Genomic DNA, 23,030 nt, shown 5'->3' with positions numbered 1-23,030 from the left:
ACATCATATCGTGCAGCCTGGAAAACTTACATGAGTCTATTAGATACAATGTTACATGCTCCCAAAATTTTTGACAATTTTTGGAAGATGTGTTGTAGCCTCAGAGCGTTGCCAACGTGAGGAGGCAAAAAAACAAGATATGCAAAGGTATGTCACAACCATGTCACTGAGGGATTTTGGTCAATGTAACAGTCTCCCAAGCACAAGCACTTCGTCCTCAAAATCAATTCTGATGACTTCCGCTGGTCCTACTTGCCTGAAATTTTGAAGGTGTACTTGGTGTTGGTATTAGACAGTATCTATGGAAAAAAATTAGGAGTAAGCCTAGCACAGCAGGTGTTCCTGGCAGCCAAAGCTTCATACACCTATCCAAAATCTCACTCTCTGGCTTATCACACTTCGTACGCTCCATGAATCCTGTCAGAACTCTGCAAGCAGTATTTAATACACTAGCTCAACATAGGTGAATTTTCTTCAAAGAGCAGGAGTAAGGGAAGGACACGAAAAGTGAAATCCGCATATCTTGATACCACGCATATCCTGACCATATATAGTAGAATCAACATTCAATCATCGACGTAAATGCGGGTTCCAACCAAGTTCCAAGGGAGGGGACTCCTCCACTTGAAGAAATAAGGATCTAGTTGGAAGACTAGATCCTTTATCGGCTACCCGTGACCTTCACTAAGAGCGCTCTGGCAGAGGAAGTTCAACGTTCAACGCTGTGACACCGAGGAAGGCAACATCACACATTACAACTAATACAAGAACAAACAAGTTTTCGTGAGATTTGGATTCCAATCTCACATGCAAAACACTGTAAGCGCTGGGCGCTTCCACAGGCTTCCACGGAACCCCTCCGGAAGTGATTGATAATCATAGATAGCGAGGCGAGGGAGGACGCGCGTCGTTTCCGGATAAGCATCTCAGGTCTGACCAATGAAAGGAAGACGTCATTGGCAAAGCAGGAGACCCAATTGAAGTCGTAGTCGTACACGTAGCCGCAGGCAAACTCGAAGTATCGTCGTCGCAGCACACACATCCGCAGGCCTACAACTGCAAACCGTAGAAGGGACTGCGTTTCTAGTAAACGCAATACCTTATCAGCTTGTCAAGCGCAGACATTAATCTCTTGGAGTGAATTGTCGATAAAACTCTCCTCCGTTGCACCCAAAATATCGTCAGCGTGCCGAGAAGCGACGTAAGCTTCCCAAAATCGAATGGCGAATGTAGGAGGCTGTTTTCAAAGCACGGTGCAGCTTCGCCGTGGTGGGAATGAAGGAAAATTAGAGTGACCGTGCGATGTAGATTGCCTAGGTCGGCCTTCGTGAGACGATGGAGTAGTGTACCGATTCGAGATTGGAGTATGAGATCATTCTCAATGAAATGAACAGACGTTGTCGTTGGCGACTGGACATTGCGAAATTTATTCAACGTTTGGAGCCCCGTTGGGGGGAATGAAACGAGCTAAAGCATATCCTAGATGTCACATAGACCAAGAATATTTTATTTGAGGCGGAGTCGCTTCCGGAGCAGAAACGGATGATAAGGAAGGGTCATGAGAGACGTCAAGTCACCCGAAATTCGAAAATTAATCGTCGAAGAATCCGCATGACATTCTTGTCGGACCAAAAATTCGGAAGGTAAAACAAAATTTTCACGTCCTCGTTGTCCTTGGACAGAACGCGAAAATTGTGAATGGAAATGATTTCTTCGCCAGCGAAACAGGGAGGAGAATATTACTGCACCATTTCAATCGAAATGGTACAGTAGTATTCGCGACGAGCAAGAAGAGAAAGGGGAAGTAAGGGAAGGGAGACGGGCTTGATAAAATTAAGACTGACTGGGAAAGAGTCATACCAATACTCGCATATGCTTCGACATAAAAAACTGGGACAGACCAACAAGGAAAACTGCCACGGCGCCAAGTCGAATTCTTCGTAGCGAGAGGAGGCTGAACGTATGACGGAAAGAAAGAATAAAGCAAAGACTAGCATGGTCGCCTAACCTTGGCTTGAGGCAACACATGAAGTGAAATCACCGGGCTATTCTCTACATTCTCTGCAACGTCAACCAAAACGAAGCAGAGAATGCGGAGAGATGGCTGGCGCCGAGCCTAACTCGTCCGCCAGTCAAGGGAGGATAAAGAGAGGAAGAAAGGCAGAAGAAAAAATCAGCGCGCAAAAGCTTTTGTATCCACAAGGAATAAGACCGGAAGGAGTCACAAACGGACACGTAATCTTGTCAAAAAGCTGTTGAAGCGCTAATAACCACAAGAAGGAGTTAAAAAACACACCAAGGTGGCGGCAGGAGCTGCAAGAGTTTTGTGAGCCTCAAGGAGGCGGGGCGGGGGAAAAAACGAGGGGATGGGAAAACCAGCCAATGGATGAGCAAAAAGGGCACTGAGAACCTCATGGGGCTTTATAAACCATACGGGACCGACGCGCATGAGTCATCTGGGCGGGGAACTTGGCGGGCCCGAGTCATTTGGTGGCGCTTTTTTAGGCCGAAGGGCGGGGATAAGAACCGATTTCTATTTTGGGCATAGTAGTACCGTCACGTGTGCGTGGTCCATCAATGCATCAACATCAACTTTAAAATTCAAGTTTCTCTGGCGCCCTTTCGACGGGACCGTAAAGACGAGCCTCCCAAGTACAGCGATAACGGCGTTTTGAAGAGGAGTACACAACCACTTTTATTGGCGTCTTTCCCGACTTTCGGCCCGCGAGGCTGCAATCACTTCCACGCTCCCCTCTTTCATGACGCGATCATGATGACACTTCAAAGTTCGACCACACAGCCCTCCCTCTACTCATTCTGGAGGACGTAAGGAACGATAGAGGCCCGCGGGGAAACAGTGCAACTCCCCTATCAACGGGGTCCGAAGACAAATCCTTGACACATCGCTCCAAACGCCCTTGGCCCGAGCAAGGATTTACGAGATAAATCATGATTGGGTTCGTCCGGGCACCGTATCCCTTACGCCAGTTTGAGAAAGCTTGACTTGTCGACAGAATGAAGCACTGCGGTTTCTTTTCCAGGGATGTGGATCGAAGTGTCCTCTTAAAAGCCATGGTTTTTGAGACGGACCATCATTCCATAAACGTCCTTCGCCCCATTCAAGTTCTCGTGTGTGTTTTGCTTCATCCTCGATTCCGCCAGCACATATTTCGCGCCCTCCATGTCAAGTACGAGTAAGGCCTTTTTTTTCGATGTTCTGAGTCGACGATGCTCAGTCTCTATACTTTCTATCTAGCGGTTGACCTATCCCAAGTTCCATATGGTTATATCCCAGGAACATATGTGGCTTATTCAATGTTGTTTGCCTTTGGCTCAATTCTCGGTATGTTTTGGGGCTCGTTCCTCGGCATCGATGCTTATTTCTTCTTTAGTGATCCACCTTTTCCTGAGCATCCGCCATCGCACGTGGTTCCTGCTACCGACGGTGGCAATGTGCGTGTCCCTTGAACTTGTTGGTGGGGTGCTCGGCTGTGGTCACACCACAAACCGACTCTGTATCTTCCATACATCACACAGTGAGTTATGAATAACATCGCACGCGGATTGATCCTGATCATCTACCAACCCTAGACTCGCGACCTTAATACTTGGACCGACTCATCTGCTCGGCGCGATCTATATAATCTTCGGACGGGTTGTTCAAATTCTTGGTCCTAAGTATAGTCGGCTCAATCCAACGCGATGTGGGTACCACTTTTGGAGATGCGAATGTCAACTGAATGAACTTTCAGACTCTCTCATTTTCACCGCTTGCGTGAGTGGTGGTGTCTCGGATCAACGTACCAGCGCGTAATTAAAGCGCAATCATATAGGATACCCTCTCCGCGCTCTTACAAACGACAGGTGGAATGCTGGCGTCGAGGCGGAATGCTAAGCCAGATTTGGTGAGACGACAGTGATGTATGTCTAGTTGTTGGAGCTAACCCTCGAAGCAGGGAAGTCGCATCATGCTTATTGGTTTTAGCATACAGTTCGGTGAGTTCTATAACCTTGAGCGTTTGATGTAGTTGTTTAAATCATCTCGTCAATAGCCACTTTACTCGCGTTCTCTATCTTCGCGTTAGAGTTTTCGTACCGATACTCAAAAGACGCGCCAGTAAATTCAAGCAAGGACTTCCATCGAGGACAATTCAGTAAAGGAATCAAATTCACTAATCTCGCACTGGCCGTCGCTATGCTTTGCCTGACTATTCGGTGAGCGCATTGCAGAGAATACCCTTCTCCCCTGAATCTAACTTTACCCAGAGTTGTGTATCGACTCATTGCACTTGCCGGTGGCTGGAATAGCAAAGCCATGCACCAAGAAATGTTATTCAGTTCGTCGCCTCCATTCACATGTCTTCTCCGACATGCTGACCCTTCGCTTCAAGACATTTTTGACGGCGCGATGGTCATACAATCGATGGTGATGTTCATAATGGTTCATCCTGGGAAGCATATCCGTTCCGAGGACGTCCCGTCTGTGAATACAGGACTGCCTCTTGCCGACTTTAATCAAAGACGGAACCATGTCTGTTGGTTGCGTTCTCTGTTTTGTACATATCTGTCTTGGACATTCAAACAAACGTTTCGAAATCACCCATCTCGTGACTGCAGTACAACGACATCGCATCTCAGCATTCCCAGAATCTACAATAATAACATTGCACCTATGTCTAACCACCCCTTTTTCAATTGTCCTTCAAATATCACTGACCATCAGATCAAACGACTTCGATGGCCGTCCTCCGGATGCGCTGCCAGTGACAGAGATTGTTAGCATCCGACTCAAGTTCATCCACACAACAACATACCTTACGCCCAGACCTTGAGGGCTATTAGTAAATGTACTGTTAGCGTTATTCATAAGCATATCTAATAAGAAAACGTACTGGCTGGGGAGGTGGTGACGGCCATGGTGCCATTACTATGTCATGGATGTCTTCCGGGTCAAGAGCTGGCGCACCTGCCATGTTAACTTTGCGTGGGCCAGCTCTAGGTTGACCTTTGATGGCCCTCCTCCCTATGCGCTGTCAGCGGCAGAGATTGTTAGCACCCGACCCAACTTGTTCATCCGCACAACAACATACCTTGGGATTTGAGGGCTATCGAATGAACTATTAGCATTATTAATAAGCCTTCAGTAGGAAAACGTACCCCTGGCGGAGGAGGCGGAGGCGGCGGAGGCCCCGCTGGAGGTGACGGCCATGGTCCGACTCCCATTACTGTGCCACCAGTTCCTTTTCCCTATAAGAATATTATGAGAGGGTGCTTTCCAGATGATTAGCAATGACTTGCATGCCGGGGAAGGGCCATTGAGGTGGTGGCAAGAACCAGTGTAATAAAGGCGAAAGTAGATGATAAACGCATGATGTTGAGGTTATTTGAGCGAAGTGGGTGAGATGTAAAGGGACCGGCCCTATAAGCTGACTATTCCAACAGAGTAATCGTTAAAAATGAGTAGATGACCAACGAGAAAGAAGGTAGTTACCGTTGAACGGAAGTAGTGTGAGTGAGGAGGATGCACCAGGCAGTCTGGTTTGATTAGGATGCTGCTCACTGCATTTATACCTCCAGACGCGACCAAGGTTTCCCTGAATCCTGATTGTCAGCGGGAGCGGGCTTGAAATTACTGTGGGTCCCCAGTCCCCCTCAGCGCTGGTCGGGGTGGATATCCGGATTCCAGAAATTCTTTCCTGCTGCAAAGACCAGGGAGGGAAAACAAATACACTTTTTTGGTTTAGGGTGATGGCGTTGATGCCAATGAAACTCGGACATCCACTCAGCGCTGGTCTGGGTGAACATCTAGGGGTATCCGGAACTTCTTTCCTGCAATAACCGAGAGGCAGGGAAAAGAAAACACACTTTTTTGGTTTAGGGTGATGGCGTTAATGCCCAGTGAAACTCGGACACTCTTCGCTCAGCGCTCGTTTGGCCCGCTGGGTGAACATCCGGGGATATCAGACGAATCGGAAAAACCATTTTTCTTTTTGACGCGCTCGTGACTAGAGGGTGAAAAGCAAGTGAAAAGACACATCAGAAGGCTCGAAGTAGTTAGATGGAAAAAAAATCTCCAACGGTACGTGTCAGAAATGTGGAAGTTCAGTGTCATCGATTGGGAATGAGGCAAAGTCATGTCACACATCCACACAACGGCTCTATTTGATCGACTTCCGGGCAGGACGCCGCTGGAGCTCGAGGCGCAACACACAAGCAACACAGGTCCGGGAATCCGACCTCACCTGCCTGCAAAGTTGAAACCTAACAAACACGGTAGTGTATCTTCAAATTCTGCAATATGTGAATTCGCGCAGCCCCTTCCACTTATTTGGTTTTGAAAAGACGCTATGTTGTGATACTAGCGCGCTCTCGAGATTGAACATGATGGTGAAAGAAGACTGAGTGTCAACAACAAGAATTACCAAATCTGACACGTCGTTATTTGTGCAAGCGCCAAAAGGAATGCAATCCGGGCCTGTCAGGTCAACCGTCAAAGTAAACACCCTAAAAGTTGTACCAGAGTTGACCTGGCCCAAACTTGGCCAAATCATTACATATACTAGAGTAGAACATCCACATTTTTAATTGACTGTCATCCTCCCTTCAAAAAATTGCAAATACATGTCTTCATGTTCAAGTTTACTTGAAGCGCGTCACACCAAATTCCAACGTGTCTGAAGCAGCAATCTTTCCCGAGTGCACTAGGTCCGATGCAGCTGACACATCTACCGCGACGACGGGCCATAGACGCGTTATTCTCGACCTCTCGCCTCGAGTACCCGGAATTGAACAAGGTTGCAAAATTTTCCGCTACAATCTAAAACGGGAATAATGGAGTGTCGGTTTAATTAAGAGTACTCAGCTACCTCAAATGGCAAACAAAGTCATCATGTCCTCCTCAGCCTCCAGCACTTGTTTTCACACCGATCCACGCATCAAGATGACCTTTGACGTTGTAAACTGGGACGCCCTTTCTTCTCTCGCATGCAAGCACTTCCAGGTTGATTCTTCACATTGGGGAGCCCAAAAGTCCGGGGGTTATAACCTCATCCGTTTCCTCCACCTGCACGACTCCCAAAATACCACTCTTATTGCCCGCGTGCCGCTGCGTGATGAGGAAGGCCTAGACACCTCCATTCCGAAACGCATCGAGAGCGAAGTGGCGACAATGGAGTATGTTGAAAGGTATACCAACATCCCACTGCCCCACGTCTGTCATTACAGCGTTGATGCTGGCGGAGATGTTCGGTCGCCTTACATCCTCATGACCAAAGTGGAAGGCACGCCGCTTGCTTCAGTGTGGGACGACATGGACGACGAAAAGCGGCGCATCGTACTCCGTCAAGTCATTGGCGTCCTCCTTGAGCTATGGTCGCATCGCTTCGATAAGGTTGGTGCGCTTTTCAAGCGTCCTGAGAGGGGTGGGGGGAAGGATCCATGGTATATTGAATCGTCCACGGTTCTCAAAAACCCGACCGACACCATCGAATGTCAATACAACCTTTTGACCACGTCGTTTCCCCACGCCGCGGATTATTGGCTAGCTTACTCCAATGCTTACCTTCGCAATGAATGCGAGACGAGGTTTGGCTATAAAGCCAAAGAATACAGCTATGCACATGGATGGTTCATGCGCTCTCTCGTTCCTGCCTTATTCGATCCCTCCAACGATGCCCACGGACATCCCCTCACCCATGGTGATTTTCACTCCCAAAATATCATGTTCACCGACCTGGACACCCATCCCCGCCTTAGCGCTGTCATCGACTGGGAGTTCTCCGGTACGGAATACGTGTCGACGTTTGGGCAATACCCATTCTTCATCGTTGATCACCCTTGGTGGGACGAAGACCACCCGCTGCGCGAGAGAAACGTGCGAGATCAGGCCACCTTCGACGAGATCCTTTTCGAAGAGGAGCGCACATCTGCCCGAGTTGGCGGTGCGCCACTTTCACGCCTGATCTCTGAGAGTTATGGCGTCTATCTCTTCCAACAGGTGATGCAGTTCCCTAGGGAAATGTATGCCCCACTTTTTCCGCTGCTAGTCAAGCATGTGTTAGGCGAGTACGGGGATTTCTCGTACAGCTATTTCGATGCCTTGTTGGAAAATGGTATATTGAAGAAGGAGCTGACACGTTTTGATCAGGAGGCGGAGGCGTTTCTTGAAGCACGGCGAGTTTTAGGCGAAGAAAAGGTTAAGATGCTAATCAGGTTGGTTGAGTTCAAGGACTTGATTGCAAAGGACCTTGAGAGATTCAACGAAGGAAGTGTAGTACGCGAGTGGTTGGCGTCTGTAACCTGAGCTCGTACGATGATCCCGGGCCTAATACTTGCGAAACAATTCCGATTGTTGAGCCTTCCACGAATTAAAATGTTAACGGCATACTTTGCGTTGGTTTCCCGCCGGAATACTGAGTGATGAATGAGTCGGCTCTTGGTTGTGTGGGATGTACGTCCATGGAAGAGATCGAAAAAGTATGAAAACATCCATCAATTCAGTTGATATCGTCGGTTTTCCTTCGAAGATCAGCCAGTTCTCTATGAGATTCTGGCAGCTGAATATTAGCCATAGATGCTCGGTGATTGTCTGCGGATGTTTGAATTCCAGATCAGGACAGACCAGCGAATCTCGCCGGGAACGTTGATGGGTGGTGAATCTGACGTTGAAACAAAGATGGCCAAAGAATCCTTGTATAACTGGCGCCATGACCTTGTCTTGAGACTTGACTGTTGGCGGACATTGGAAACGATCCAGAAAAGGTGTATTGGTGTCCGTGACCGTCGTCATGTACGAACATGCTGAGGTGTGCAAATTTAAACGACGCCAAGTGGCGCGGGCTTGAGGTACTCGCCTTTTGGTATAGATCCAACCCTCTCCGGCCCCGCCGACTAGCTCTCACGAGCCATTCCATATTCTTTCCCTCAAATATCATGTCAAACTTCTACGGGGTTTAGTTAGTGATTGAGGGACGTTGATCTTAACTCACCATTCGTAGCTCGAGGTGATCAGGCCTATCTTCAACCCACTCGGTGACTTGTTCAATGTTGTAATGTTGGTGGTGACGGCGAGGCAAGCATACGCGTCAGCGCGGACTGGCTTTCGTTACGATGGTCACCCGATCCGTGTTTAGCAGGATAAAATTTGAATGCTAAATCGGTGCTTGTCGTTTTGTTTACAATCGAAAACGAGACTAGTCCCCTGTCGTTTTAACTTCTCTATGTCAAGCTGGACCTTTGACAAATGAACGGAATGGGGAGCTTGAAAGCCAGTAGTTTTCACCTGCGCGTCCCAGGCCCGAGCGTCGTTCTAGCTCGACCTCGACGTGAGATTTTGTGAACGCATGTGTATTCCTCGCGTGGGAGGGACGGAGCAGTTGGAGGGATGGTCATACCGTAATTAGTTGTTGAGGTTTCTCGTTGGACACCCGTGTACCTGAATGATTGGAAGCGTTCTGACTTTAGTAGGGTGTATACGCATGAACGAGAGAAACAAAGTTGAGGAGAAGGAAGTCGCCGCTTGGCTGGCAATTGACTCTGACGGACATCATCGTGACAGAAGAAGAACATACATAAATGTCTCGAGTCGGGACAGCGGATGAACACTTCGCTCTAGTCTGCCTTTCTAACCCAAACGGGGGTCTGCCGCAATATTCTATGTATGTCCGTATCGAAGAGAGTGAACGTGGGAAAAAACGAAAACTTGAATGCTGTGATTAGACGCCAACAAAATTTGATCGGAGCTTTTAGTAAACATTTCCCCTCCCCATTCCCATTTTGCTTACTTACAACTTGGTGGGCTCTTTCTCGTGGCTCCACTCAAGGCTCCACTCCATCGTATCCTGGACAGCGAAAAGATTTCAACTACAAACTCAATCAGCTCTGCCTGTTGCACTCCGAGTTGATCGAAAGAGAGCGCAGAGTTTTCTTCCCGAATCAATTTAGACATATGTGGATTCGAAAGGTTCATAGCTCTTGGCTACAACTGATGGCTGCATCATTGCAACGTAAGCGGTGTAGCCACCTGCTTCGACTGGGAGAGGCTGTGAGTTGACGTTCACTGTATTCCAACGTCAAAAGTACATCAAATTGTTATTGTTGTAAAATCGTCTCACTTGCACCTGCAGCCGGCTCGGAAGCCTCGACTGGTCCACGTAGTACTCATGCAGTACCAAGTGGCGAGGGGGCAAAAGAGACGTTGACTCAACATCAGGAGAAAAGGTACACTTTTTGTTTGACGCTGGAGGCGTTGATGCTCAGTGAAAATCCGAGTCGGACATTGGCTCGTCTGGGTGAATTGAGGTCCGTGGTCATCTTCATGTATGAAGATGTCGAGGAGTGCAAATTTACACCACGCCAAGTAGCGCGGGCCTGAAAGAAGCAGCGTATCTTGCTGCTAAAAATGAAATTCGACAAATAAACATTCGACATAACTGGGGAATGACAAAGATGATACTGGCCTTTTCTCTCCGGCACCTACCAGCTTTTATGAGTCATATTATTCTTTCCGTCAAGCGTCACGTCAAACTTCTATCGTGTTCAGTTCGTGGATTAAGGGGACATTGATCTTAACTTACCATTGATAGCTCGAGGTGATCTCGCTCATCTCCAACCCTAGTCTGGTGATGACCGTGAGGTATGCATGGTCGTCGGCGCGGACTGGCTTTCGTTGCGATGAATTTTGAATGCTAAACCAGTGTTTTTCGCCATCGCCGTAGTTTTGGTCACTTCCAAAGTGGCAAGGGAAACGACATCAGTCCCCTATCGTTCTAACTTCTCTAAGTCAAGCTGGATCTCTGAAGCAGGCGGGAAAAGGGAAGAAGAGAATCTTCGACTGGTCATTCAAATCTAGCGGTGACATGGCTGTAGGTGCGACCCGCTATGAGCGGGATGCTGAATCTTGAACCCATAGCCGCTGTAGTTCTGTCCTGATATCTGCGCGCCCGAAGCCCACGCGTTGCTCTCGCTTTGACCTCGAGTTGAATTTGTGTGGATCTATGCGTGTTCGTCAAGTGTGATTGTACGGAACAGTTGTGATAGTGTCGCATTAAGTCGTTGATGTCGCATTTAATCCCTCTCTGGACTCCCGTACCTGGGTGATTGAAAGCGTTCAGACGTTAATGCGACAAAAGAAGAGAGACACAGTTTGGTGCAAGGAAGAAGAATATACATAAATGTCTCGAGTCGAGACTGTATTGTTCGCTATAGTAGTCTGTCTTTGTCACCAAAACGCTATCCAATGTCCGTAGCCAAGGGAGAGAACGTGGGCAGTGTCAAGAACAAGAAAATGTAAAACGCATGGAGGACAAGATAAAGTTTAGGCGACAACAAATACTGATCGGATGTTTTAGCACCACGTTCCCTCCTCTCCTTTTTCCCCATTCCCATTCCGCTTAGGAGGTGGGCTCTTTCTCGCGGTTCCTCTCCATCGTATGCTGGACAGCGAAAAGCCTTCAACCACAAACTCACTCAACCCCAATTCCAAAGCCACAACCACCGGATTCGCAATTGTCAACAATACCAACAACAACCTCGCCTCTCGTTCACGATACCTCATGGCAATCCTATCTCCCCGGAGCAGCAACTACGACCGACTAGAAGGCGGAATGGGGCCGAGTAGAGTCGGAGGGACGAAGAGGTTCGCGTGGAAGAAGTTCGCTGTGGGCGCTGTGCTCCTCGTTGGAGTTGTGTGGCTTTTTGGGCCGAGGGCGCATACATTCTCCTGGCGAGGGAATGGGTACGTCGATTTAGAAGTGGAAGGTAAGTTTCATTATCTTTCTTTCTAGAAACTGACGAAAAGATTACGAAAAAAGGAAACCAAACCGACACAGCGCCGTCCCCTTCAAAAACGCACCACCAGCAAACCCAATCACAACAACACCATCCACCCGTCGTCTCTGCTTCAAAACCACCCATAAACCATCCAGACACATACGAAACTGATCCAGACCCCTCATCAACGACACACTGTACCCAACCCCACTCCTCCCGTACTCTGGTGCAATACGCACTAATGATCGACGCAGGCTCAACCGGTTCCAGGATCCACGTTTACAAATTCAACAACTGTGGTCCTTCCCCCGAATACGAATACGAAGTATTCAAAATGACACAACCTGGCTTGTCCTCGTTTGCTGGGAACCCAGAAGGCGCTGCGAGGAGCTTGGACGTCCTTTTGGACGAAGCTGTCCGCGTGGTGCCTAAGGCCTTGCATGGGTGTACGCCGGTGGCTGTCAAAGCTACCGCTGGACTTCGTTTGTTGCCTGGTTCGCAGAGCGCTGATATTTTGAGTGCTGTGGAAGGGAGGATACGTTCCTCTTATCCTTTCCAATTACAAGAGAAAGACGGGGTGGTGATTATGGATGGAAAAGACGAAGGCGTATACGCGTGGATAACGGCCAATTACCTCTTGGGTACCATCAAAGCCTCCACACCCCCCGATACACCCACCTACGCCGTCCTCGACCTCGGCGGCGCGTCTACGCAAATCGTATTCGAGCCTGTCTTCGCGTCCTCGGATATGCAGCTCGAGGAAGGAGAACATAAATACGATCTACAGTTCGGTGGCCGGAATCATGTGCTGTACCAACATTCGTATTTGGGGTATGGGTTGATGCGTGCACGGAGACACGTTCATAGATTGGTGGATTTCATGTCGACGTTGCAGGGTTCGAAGCCGAAGGCGGTGGTGGGGAATCCGTGTCTTGCGAAGGGGACAAGGAGGGTGGTGACTGTTAAGGATGAAGTGACGGGTGTGGAGAGGAAGGTGACGATGGATGGGGGGGACATTGGGTCTTTTGAGGCATGTGATCGGGTGGTGCAACTCGTATTGGCAAAGGACGCGTACGTCCGTTTCTCCTCCTTCCTTTTCCTCCTCCTCCTCTTCCTCTCTTTTTCTTCTATCTTTTTTTCTCCATCTCTGTCATCCTCTCATCCTCACACTCGTCCCCCTGCCTTCTTTTCTGCCCCTGCTCTTTTCTTTCCATGAAGTTCCCTACTAATACACATGCACACACAGAATATGCGAACTAAAACCATGCTCCTTCAACGGCGTCTACCAACCCTCCCTCCTCTCCTCCTTTCCAAATGGTAAAGTCCTCCTCCTCTCCTACTTCTACGACCGCCTCTCCCCCCTCCTCTCTTCCCCGCCCATAACCGTATCCACCATCGCCAGCACCGCACGCCAAGTCTGCCAAGGCCGCGACGAATGGCTGCAGAACCACTGGGCTGCCGATTCCGAACTTATGGCTGAACTTGCGGATAGACCAGAGTGGTGCCTTGATTTGACGTTCATGCATGCGTTGTTGAGGCTTGGGTATGAGTTTGAGGATGGGAGAGAGGTGGCGATTGGGAAGAAGATTGGAGGGACGGAGTTGGGGTGGTGTTTGGGTGCTACGATTGCGATGGTTGGTGGGGAGCTGAAGTGCCGGATTTGAGGGTGGTGAATGGTGGGATAGGATTTATTTAAGTTATCACTGATGGTGTTTATCAATAACGAGGTTACTTGGACTATGGAGGGATCTCAAATGCCTATACTTACAAAATGAATGTAAACAATCCTGCTCTCTAAGACAATCGGTAGAATACCTGGGAAGTTGAACTTGTACTGTCAGTCAATGCATCCTTGAGACTGCCTTGAATGATTACATCAAAGTAGAATTGATTACATCTTACTGCGCATGACAGCAAGCAATGGATGTGGATGGCACCAATTGCTGGAAGAGGGCAGGTGGATGGGTGGCTGCAAAGCATACTCCCTTTTCGGGTGGTCATTGAACATTGAGAGCTGATGTCTCTTTCCATGATGTATATATGTATATTAGCAAGCAATTTATGTATTAGACCCTTTTTACTGCTCCTTTCCCTGTATGTTGTGTGGTAGAGTAGCTACCAAAGTTTTTCATGTTGTTTACATTTGTGTACCAACAGCGTCTAAGGCCCCAAATCGGTATGTCACATCCAGCTATTTTGGTCAAATTTGGTGGGGGGAAACTATCTAGGAGTGTCAGGACATTATCAGACATATATTTTGTAAAGTTTCACATTTTCTTTCTAGGAGAAACAAAGTTGTAAAGCATAAATATCTCTTCAGAATCAAAACTATGCATTGTTGACAATTGTGTACCAAAGGCATCAAAAGGCCCAAGGTCATCCGAAACAGATCTGTTGCATCCAGCCTATTCTGGTCAGAGTTGACAGAGGGAAACTATTTAAAAGTGTCAGAACATTATCAAATATATATTTGGTAAACTTTCAGGTGTTCTTTCTAGGAGAAACAAAGCTGTAGGACATATATATCTCCTCAGAATTTGAACTGTGCAGTTTACCAAAAGCCTGCCCAACAAATCCTAGGCCAAACCCAGGGTGCCAATGCATGCTGCAGACCCCTAGCTAGAATGCAGGGTTTATGGCAAGGGATTAAGTGCAATAATGTGGGTGATTAGGGCAACAACTACAGCCAGGGGTGTGTTTTGAGAATCAGGCAGAGTGGAGATGGATGGAACTGAGATTGGAGGCGAAGCAGTACGTGGACGAGCATGCTGACGCCACTAGTGGTATACACTCTTATGATAAAAACCAGACACATGCCTGGAAGGCGATGTGTATAATGCCTAGAGGTTCAATGAGACAACTCATTATTTTGTCTAGTATTTTCATTCATTAAGTTCCCTGTGTATTTCATTTTGTTTTTTCATTAAATGGCCTAGGTGATCTCATTAATATTGTATTGAAAAATGACCAAAATAGCACAAAATGACCATTTTCTGGAGGCTCTACAAGCATAACCACTCAGTATTTTTAACTAATTCTTTGATAGGCTCATTCAGGTTGACCAGAGGTATGTTCTGGCTACCTCTCCAGTTAGCGCATATTTTTTTTTTCAGATGCCAAAAATGGCCTCCAGAATAAAAACCTTCTCAAGGCTCCAGCTTTCACTGAAATTAGTCCATACCAAGGGAAGTGTAACACAACTACATAATGTAAAAGAATACACAAATACATTTGAGGTACAATAGATTCTTAGAAAGAACCAGAAAAATGAACCAACCTTCATTCTTTTTGCACTCAACTGTATATCTATGAAAAGTGCAATGAAATATCCATTGAAAGCACCAGGCATTCAGATGAAAAGCACAATGAAATATCCTGGGGCTAACAATGAAATATCCAATGAAAGCACTAGGTATCCATATGAAAATTGCAATGAAATATCCTGGGGTTGAGAATGAAATATATATTGAAAGTGCCAGGTGTCCATATGAAAATCACAATGAAATATCCTAGAACAATGAGATATGCGATCTCATTGAACCTCTAGGCATTATACACATTGCCCTCCAGGCATATGTCTGGTTTTTATCATAAAAGTGTATACCATCCATCCTGACGCATACCAGATGAGGGACCAGCCACTGGAGGAGAGTCGGCATGGTTGAAAAGAGAAACCAAGCCCTCCAAATCCCTGCGACAAGATCCTCCTGGAGTCATGACTGGACCATTTGAAATGTAGGGGTCGGCGAAATGAAGCCACTCCCCTGCCTCCTCCCAATTTGCAAAAAGAGTCCCGAAGAGACTCAGTCATGATCTCCCCAGTGAACTGAAGCTCATAAAGAGTGTTGGCGAACTCCCTAAGATTGAGGTTGCAGCGATGGCAGATGGATTCGAGCATTGCGGAAGGCATACACATGTGGAGAGAGTCCTGTCTCACCAAGTCCAATAAGGCAGCAAGGGCTAAAAGAAATGAAAAAGTCAATAAAAAGACTCTAAAAAATTAAAAATAGAGAAATCGCTCACCAGAAGGAGCATGAATAGAGACCCTCTTGCAAATGGTATCCCTGGCTGCGCCTTGAAGTGCATCCGAGAGATAGTACTCACAAGAAGACACGTGCGACACATCACATGGCCTGCAAGGAACACCCCAACCCCAGAACAAGCAGTTCTCGACAGTGGAAGCTTTCCTAATGGAACACTGGAGACATGGTTCTGGCATCTGTAAAGTAAGATGTTAGTGTCAATAAAAAGAAGCAAAAGAAATATAAAGACTTACAGTGGGCATGGGGTCTTCTGCCTTCTTCATGGATGGAAGCTTGTCGAGCCTGAAACACTCGATAATGCGCTCTGAAAAGAGAAGTCAGCAAGTTCTTAGAAAGACAGATAGGTCAAAATAAATACTTACTGAATCTCTTCTTGTCGAAAACCAATTCATCCTTCAAGATGATAGGTTCTAGGACAACTAAGTTAGAATGATAAAGAATGAAAAAAAACTAAGCAAAGGACTTACCAGGTTTTGGTGGATGACCACAATGCTTGGGTAGAGGAACAGGTAGTTCCTCAACCACAGGTTCCTTTGGTGCCACAGACAAGGCCTTGGCCAGATGTTGAGATGTACGGCGCAGAGTAGAAGAAGGTGGGGCTCGGCCCTTCTCCTTGTTACAACGTGGCAGCAGGTTGACGACGACGACAGACTCCTGGGACTTCTCTCAATACTTGTCAGGGAGATCCATGGATTTGTTGTCCAACTCAGGCTTGTCGATGATCTTACGACATTTTCCTGGCTAAAAAGTCAAAAAGATTAGTAAACATGAAAGCAAAAACTTAAGAAAAACTTACCAGCCCTATGGGTACCTGTTTGAGGTGTCAGAAGAGCCATTTGAGATCACAAGGAGGTGAAGGTGAAGGAAGGAAGAGCGGTTCACGCTCTTCTTGATCGTCGACTACAAGAGCCTCTGGTAGAGCTGGAGCTGGTGGTGTCGCATCATGGTCACTAACAGGGTCTTCATCCTCAGGTGGTACAATGTTCACCAGGAAGTCTGGGCTCAACTGTTTGTGCTAAGAACAAACAAGTTGTCGAAACACTCACCTTATCATAAATACAATGACCATCGGAGGGCACAGCCAGCCACCCCACCAGAAGCTCCAACAGTTCTCTGGAATCTTCTGGGATGTATTGTATAGCGAGGCGAGGAGTCATGATTCACGCTCAGTGGGACCACCATCGCGAGCCATGAGTTCCGTAAGAAAATCAGACTAAGATAAAAAGGTAGAGACAAAAACAACCTAAGAGAAAAAGACAAAATTCACCATATGGTCCTGGACTGCATTCAGCACCGCAATAAACTCGTCCTCCGATGCAAAGGGATCACGACCAGGCGGCATGCTAGCCAGAAATACCTGACAAGCACAAGTGGCAGCGGGACCTGCGACAAAGGAAATAGACATGGTGAGGGAAGAAGTTAGAAAGAAAAGTCAAACTTACCTGCATAAAAGTCGTGTACTTTGTATGGGAAGCTGACGGAATTCACGGAATGCCATGGCATTTTCCGAGGAACGAAAAAGACATGCTCGACAGGTGGTGAACTCTCAAAGACATACCTATGTAAAATCCAGAAAACACGAGGGGAACATCCTCAAGTGGGGATCTAGTGATGACTGAGGATGGTCAGTATTATAGTGAGGGGGAGATGATACAGAGTGTAAGAATATACCCATAAAATTGCGAATTTACACATTTTCTCTAATAAAACCTACTATAAGAAAATACAATCACTTTGATCACAAGGATCATTAGATACAGCCCAATCTAGTTGATTAATGTCTTCATCCAAGAAATGTGTGCATCTTAAGGTAGTAGGAATTGTGGTCGGCACGTGACTGGGCCACTTCAATATACTCAAAGCCTATTAAAATGACTACACTACCATGAAATGGTTCACTATAAAGGTGTTCTAGAGTAAACACACCTCAGCACAGGGTGTTGAAGCTTACACCAAACCAGGGTTTATTTCGAATATGGATTAAACAATGTAATTCGATGAGTAACACACAAGTGTATAGCCTGACACATTCCCGACACGAGAAGCCAACTAGTCACGTGCTATGAAGCATGATCAAAGAAGTCATGTGGTGATACACATCATATGCATCATGTGCATCAATGCATCACACATCATGGTATCATTGAACCAGGAGTGTTCAGCCTCGAAGAATATTCCAGAGCCTCCTCCCAAGAGAGAAAACTATGAATGATTTGCCGCACAGTCCAAAGACCCATGAGCAGTATCTAATAATAGGCAGAAAATCACTAAGTGGACTGTTTGCCTCAGGTGAACCGATCGTGAAAACCATTTACAGCAATTCCTGCATATGCATCAATACTGATGTGTCGTGTTGCCACAATAGAGAAAACACTATGAAAACTTAAAAGAAGTCAGCTCAGCTGTGCTACACACAACTGAGTCACTTCAAACCTTTACTAAAAATCAGTATTAATTCGTCCGACCTCTTGGACAACGCACAGACATGTAAATATAAATAGAAAACATAGAATAGTATAAAAGGAGGATGCGCACAGGCTGAAACGTAAGGAATTATCCCCTGCATTGACCAGCTGTCCCGCTCCCAGTAGCATCTGAGGTAGTGGATAAGTTTGTAATCAATTAAAGGACTTTTTCTTTGCAGACATAAGTAATGTGTGCCCGGAACCAGCGTGTTAAGTGGGGATCACTAAGCTTTTGTAAGGTTGTCTCGTCAGTCAGTAAGAGAGCTCTCTACTACTTCTGAGGAATCCAAGTGAGCGTGCTTGAAGAGTCTTTAAGACTAGTTTGGATCGAATCAGAGGCATAATAAAAGCTCAAGGGAGTTACATGTTATTTCTTCATATAAAGTCAGAACGCAATCCCAGAACACCGAGATAGTCCCAACAAAAGCCGTTTCCCTTCGCAAACTATTAAGTTTCGAATTCTATACTTGTGCCTGCATGTAAAAACAATACCATTTGTACCAAAAGGTCTACTAGACTTAGACAAGTGTTATAAAATATACAAGACAGTTTCCTCGGACTTCTACTTAAGTTCTAACAAAACAAGTGTGGTAATTCCGTTTACCATATGAACCTGAACTCAAAGCACCAAACACGTACCTGTGGTGATAAGTGTTTAAGGTGTTAGTGTGTGTGTGTGTGTTGTTTAGGCTCTGTTCGGCAATGAGAATACGTCTATATTCTCATTATGATGGCTGATGGTATTATTCCCACATACCTAAATTAGGTAGCAGCGGCACATGCAGGCTACCTCACGCTGATTATCCTTGATCAATGCTTATCATCTTGCGCTTTGCACCACAATATGCCGCCTCCAACACCAGATCTCCGGCATAGGCAGCTTATTGCAACTGCTGCTTACATGATACAGGTAATTGGTGTTGCAGCCACCCTATATGCTTCCCCATTCTACTGGAAGCAAGATTATCATACATCAGCATTGTCAGGTGAAGCCTGGGTCAAAGAGCTGGTTCATGGTCATCCAGATCGGATATGGACTGAATTGGGGGTGCGAGCTCATGTATTCATTATTTTTGTCCATGAGCTATGGGTTGTTTGTGGTCTCAAAGATTCTCGATATATTGGTTTAGAAGAGCAAGCTGCAATATTCTTGTACATGTGTGTCACTGGTCTTTCAGTGCGACATGTTGGGGAGCACTTTCAAAGATCAAATGAAACAATCTCAAAGTAAGGAGTTACTATGATTAAGATAATGGAGTTTTAAATATTTTGCAGGTATTTTCGTCGCATTCTAGATGCCGTGTCATCTGGGCCATTCTACCGAAAATATGTCCACCTTCCTCCCCAGGGAGATCCTACTCCAGCATACATTTGTGAGAGTAGCAAATTCTTTCCATATTTTCGCAATGCCATTGGTGTGATGGATGGAACACACATCAATTGTTGTCCTTCTGCTGCAGACCGGCAAGCATCACACAACTGGAAAGGAGGTGTCTCACAGAACTGTCTTGCCTGTGTCTCATTCTCAATGCGATTTCTCTATGTTCTCAGTGGATGGGAAGGATCTACTGCAGATGCAGCAATGTATGGTCACTCCCGACTTGTTGATTTGTTCATACCTCCGGGGAAAGTGTACCTTGCTGATGCTGGTTTTGGTATTTGTGACTCTCTTCTTGTTCCATATAGAGGTGTGCGATATCACCTTGCAGAATGGGGCCATGCAAATCTACGGTATATGTCCTTCCTGGCAATTGTTAATGGATAATGTTTATTCATGAATTTAACAGACCAGAAACCCCACAAGAACTCTACAACCTTCGACATGCATCTCTTCGGAATGTAGTTGAGCGTATTTTTGGTGTCTTAAAAAAGTGCTGGGCCATCCTGGTTCGGCCACCCCAATTCAGCATGTCAGTTCAGGCAAAGGTTCCACCTGGCCTTGCAGCAACGCACAATTTTATTATGGATGTTGATCCGACCAACATTGAAGAATATTTAACAGGAGATGATGAACAGGATCTAGATCCCAACCCAGGTCAAGTATGAGATAATGAGTTTGGTGTACTTGCAGATGGAGCTGTTACACGGGCAGAAAAGGAAAGAGCGAGTGAACTCAGGGATCAAATTGCAGGAGAAATGTGGAGAGATTATCAAGAGGAGTTGTGAAGATGTTTGACTTGAAACAAACAATTTATTAAATGACTGTTGTAAATGTAAATGACTGGTGGGTTGCTGGTGGGGATAAATGATTGACTAATGTAACGAAAGGTAGTAGTGAAAATATCTAAAAGACGTGGATGTGGAGCCTCTCAAGCTGAATACGAACCCACTCCTTGCGAACCTCCTCCTCTTCTATGGCAATGTAGACATCAGCGGCGGTTTGATCAGCCCTAAGGAAATCTATGAGAGCTACTAATTCTGAATTGGAAAGCCAGCTCTTCTCAGTACGGACAGCAAACCCAATTGCCTTTGACCTTCGCAACGGAGTGGGTGGAAGGCCAGTGGATGGAGGCGGTGCAAGCGCGGCAGTCAGCGCTGTGCCAAGGCCAGTAAGGGAGTTTGACATATTGAGAAGTGCCTCTGCGCCTGTACCACGCCACGGTGGCCCCACCCTCGACTCCAAGTGCATCTACACCCACCACTACTCAGCCACCCACCACTACTCAGCCACCCACCACTCCTCAGCCACCCACCACTCCTCAGCCACCCAGCACCTCGGCATCTGAGACGGCAGCTGATGTCGCAACTTGCAAACATCCTCGTGATTCTGACACACCCACTCACTCCGCTTCCAAACTAGTGTTTAAAGGTTCAGTTCAGTCCGGTTTTTTGCCCCAAAAACGCGCAACCGTGGACCGCAACCGGTCCAGGACCGACCCAGATATTGAGGGAACCGAACCGAACCACCTAGGACCGGTCTTTTGTGGTCCATGATACCAGTTCAGACCGATCCAGACCGGTTTTTTTGCGTATAATTTATTATACCAATATAAACCGTTTGTATCTCAACCATTATTACTCTGAAAAATAAACGGGTTATATAAAATAGTAAAGCATATAAATACCCGTCATTCTACCAATTTTCAAGAGATTTAATGAAGATTTGACATAGCTATGACTGAAACTGAATTACATCTCCTAGAGACTCAGGTAAAATATGGATTTGGTTATATCTTTCTCAATTCTTAACTGTTTTTGATGAAACAAAAACCCAATAAAAGGTAATAAACGTGGTTACAAGGCTATGTAAGGCACGTGACCGTTTAACCGGTTGCAACCGATTAAAACCGGTCTTTGAACGGTTTTAAAAGATTTTCGAAATGAGGCAACCGGCAACCGGACCAACCCCAAATTGGGGCAACTGCAACCGAAAAAAAGACCGGACCATGGTCCGGTTCAGTTCGGTCCACCGGTTTTTTGCGGCCCTATGGACTGAACCTTTAAACACTATTCCAAACGCTCGTGTGTATCTATACATTTGCGCCAGGGGTAGAGGATGGCATGATGAGGCTCATCTTTTGGAGATGAACCCAGCCATTGTTACGGAACGGCTTTGCGTCGGGGTGCCGCTGCTTCACGTAGTCCTCCCACAAGGAGGCGGTATCGGGATTGATACTGGCACCAGTGTGGTCATCCCAGTGCCAACTGGACACCTCCTGGATGGCGCGAACAACCTTGTATGTCCTACGTAGCTGTAGCATCTTGATAAATTGAGTTCTAAATGGAAAACTGTGCAACACTTACCGCTGCCCATTTGTTTTGGCAACTTTTAACACCCTTCACAGCCCTGGACTGAAGGAGGGGCGCAATGTGGCTCAAAGCCTTTTGGAACATGGCTTTCTTGAAGTTGCTGCCATCTCCAGCATCGGCGAGATTGTCGAGAAGGAACTCGACGAAGGCTTCTTCTTCTGCAGGGGTCCAGATTGCGGAAGGAGCCATGGTGGGGATTTCGAGTTGGTGGGAGGTGGTATGGAGAGGTGAGAACTCGGAATGTGGTTCATGAGGTTTATAACCCCATAAACACGCCCAAGGCACAAGGCCTCACTATCTATGAAATCAGTGCAGGCCTGCAGCTACCTGATTTGGGTGTGTGGGAATAATACCATCAGCCATCATAATGAGAATATAGACGTATTCTTGTTGCCGAACAGAGCCTTAGGTGTTCACACATTTTGTCAGCACATCCGATTGCACTTTCCTCACTCCCGCGTGTCACGGTCTTCTCAACACTCATTTTTGTTTCCACATTTTCGCACCCAAGGAGACTAGCAACAAGTCTACCAGAAATCCAGCTGGAGTCTGCCAGAGTCCAACTGGACTATGTGGAGGAGTGTAAAGTATACTAGACATCATGGATTCCATATGGAATGACTATGGAATGGTCATGGAATGATTAATTCCATATGGACTCCAACATCACTCCATATGGAATGCAGGCATATCCACATTGGATTCCATGGAGCAGTCCACATGGAAGGCATTAATGACCATTATACCATTAGAATACACTATTTATAGTGTCCTTATTATATTTAAGTAAAATATATATTTTAGATTGAACCCTCAACCTCGTCAATATTAGTGGCACTCAAACCAACTGAGCCACGAAGGCTTTGATATAAAGTAAACTAAAGGTACATATATACCACCTTGAGACACATGGCCTCTCAAATGTGACAGCTGTGGCTGAAATGTTGCCACCATCCACCCCAGCATCTCAAGCCACAACTACCTACAATGACAATGATGACAA

At 46.5% G+C, this 23,030-nt stretch overlaps 5 protein-coding genes across 5 annotated transcripts; 2 read left to right on the top strand and 3 right to left on the bottom strand.

Moving 5' to 3' along the window:
* Positions 1-3,181: 3,181 nt before the first annotated feature.
* LACBIDRAFT_324464 (uncharacterized protein) lies at positions 3,182-4,219 on the top strand (the record flags this gene model as incomplete). Its single annotated transcript, XM_001877925.1, has 6 exons — positions 3,182-3,194; positions 3,257-3,343; positions 3,393-3,536; positions 3,753-3,775; positions 3,957-3,996; positions 4,053-4,219. The coding sequence occupies 6 exons, from the start codon at positions 3,182-3,184 to the stop codon at positions 4,217-4,219; spliced, it is 474 nt and encodes a 157-aa protein (XP_001877960.1).
* A 320-nt stretch (positions 4,220-4,539) lies between these two features.
* Positions 4,540-5,526, bottom strand: LACBIDRAFT_314244 (uncharacterized protein). The gene is made up of 7 exons (XM_001877576.1): positions 5,492-5,526; positions 5,299-5,430; positions 5,158-5,247; positions 5,091-5,105; positions 4,893-5,030; positions 4,815-4,835; positions 4,540-4,757 (listed from the first exon to the last, which is right to left on the bottom strand). The coding sequence occupies exons 2-7, from the start codon at positions 5,368-5,370 to the stop codon at positions 4,725-4,727; spliced, it is 369 nt and encodes a 122-aa protein (XP_001877611.1). The 5' UTR covers positions 5,371-5,430; positions 5,492-5,526; the 3' UTR covers positions 4,540-4,724.
* A 1,345-nt stretch (positions 5,527-6,871) lies between these two features.
* LACBIDRAFT_314243 (uncharacterized protein) lies at positions 6,872-8,302 on the top strand (the record flags this gene model as incomplete). Its single annotated transcript, XM_001877924.1, has 1 exon — positions 6,872-8,302. One exon carries the CDS (start codon positions 6,872-6,874, stop codon positions 8,300-8,302), a length of 1,431 nt encoding a protein of 476 aa, XP_001877959.1.
* A 6,637-nt stretch (positions 8,303-14,939) lies between these two features.
* Positions 14,940-17,315, bottom strand: LACBIDRAFT_324461 (uncharacterized protein; the record flags this gene model as incomplete). The annotated part of the gene is made up of 16 exons (XM_001877575.1): positions 14,940-14,969; positions 15,047-15,067; positions 15,156-15,177; positions 15,393-15,729; positions 15,793-15,843; positions 15,874-15,988; positions 16,046-16,116; positions 16,175-16,222; positions 16,280-16,477; positions 16,541-16,553; positions 16,609-16,623; positions 16,768-16,827; positions 16,859-16,935; positions 16,977-17,025; positions 17,080-17,195; positions 17,255-17,315. 16 exons carry the CDS (start codon positions 17,313-17,315, stop codon positions 14,940-14,942), a joined length of 1,284 nt encoding a protein of 427 aa, XP_001877610.1.
* A 4,432-nt stretch (positions 17,316-21,747) lies between these two features.
* Positions 21,748-22,216, bottom strand: LACBIDRAFT_314239 (uncharacterized protein; the record flags this gene model as incomplete). The annotated part of the gene is made up of 2 exons (XM_001877574.1): positions 21,748-21,969; positions 22,022-22,216. The coding sequence occupies 2 exons, from the start codon at positions 22,214-22,216 to the stop codon at positions 21,748-21,750; spliced, it is 417 nt and encodes a 138-aa protein (XP_001877609.1).
* Between the last annotated feature and the right edge of the window lie 814 nt (positions 22,217-23,030).

This window comes from Laccaria bicolor, genomic scaffold (assembly GCF_000143565.1).
Source record: "Laccaria bicolor S238N-H82 LACBIscaffold_5 genomic scaffold, whole genome shotgun sequence".
NCBI lineage: Eukaryota > Fungi > Basidiomycota > Agaricomycetes > Agaricales > Hydnangiaceae > Laccaria > Laccaria bicolor.
The sequence above is the reverse complement of the archived record's forward strand: the minus strand, read 5'-3'. Positions and strand labels throughout refer to the sequence as shown.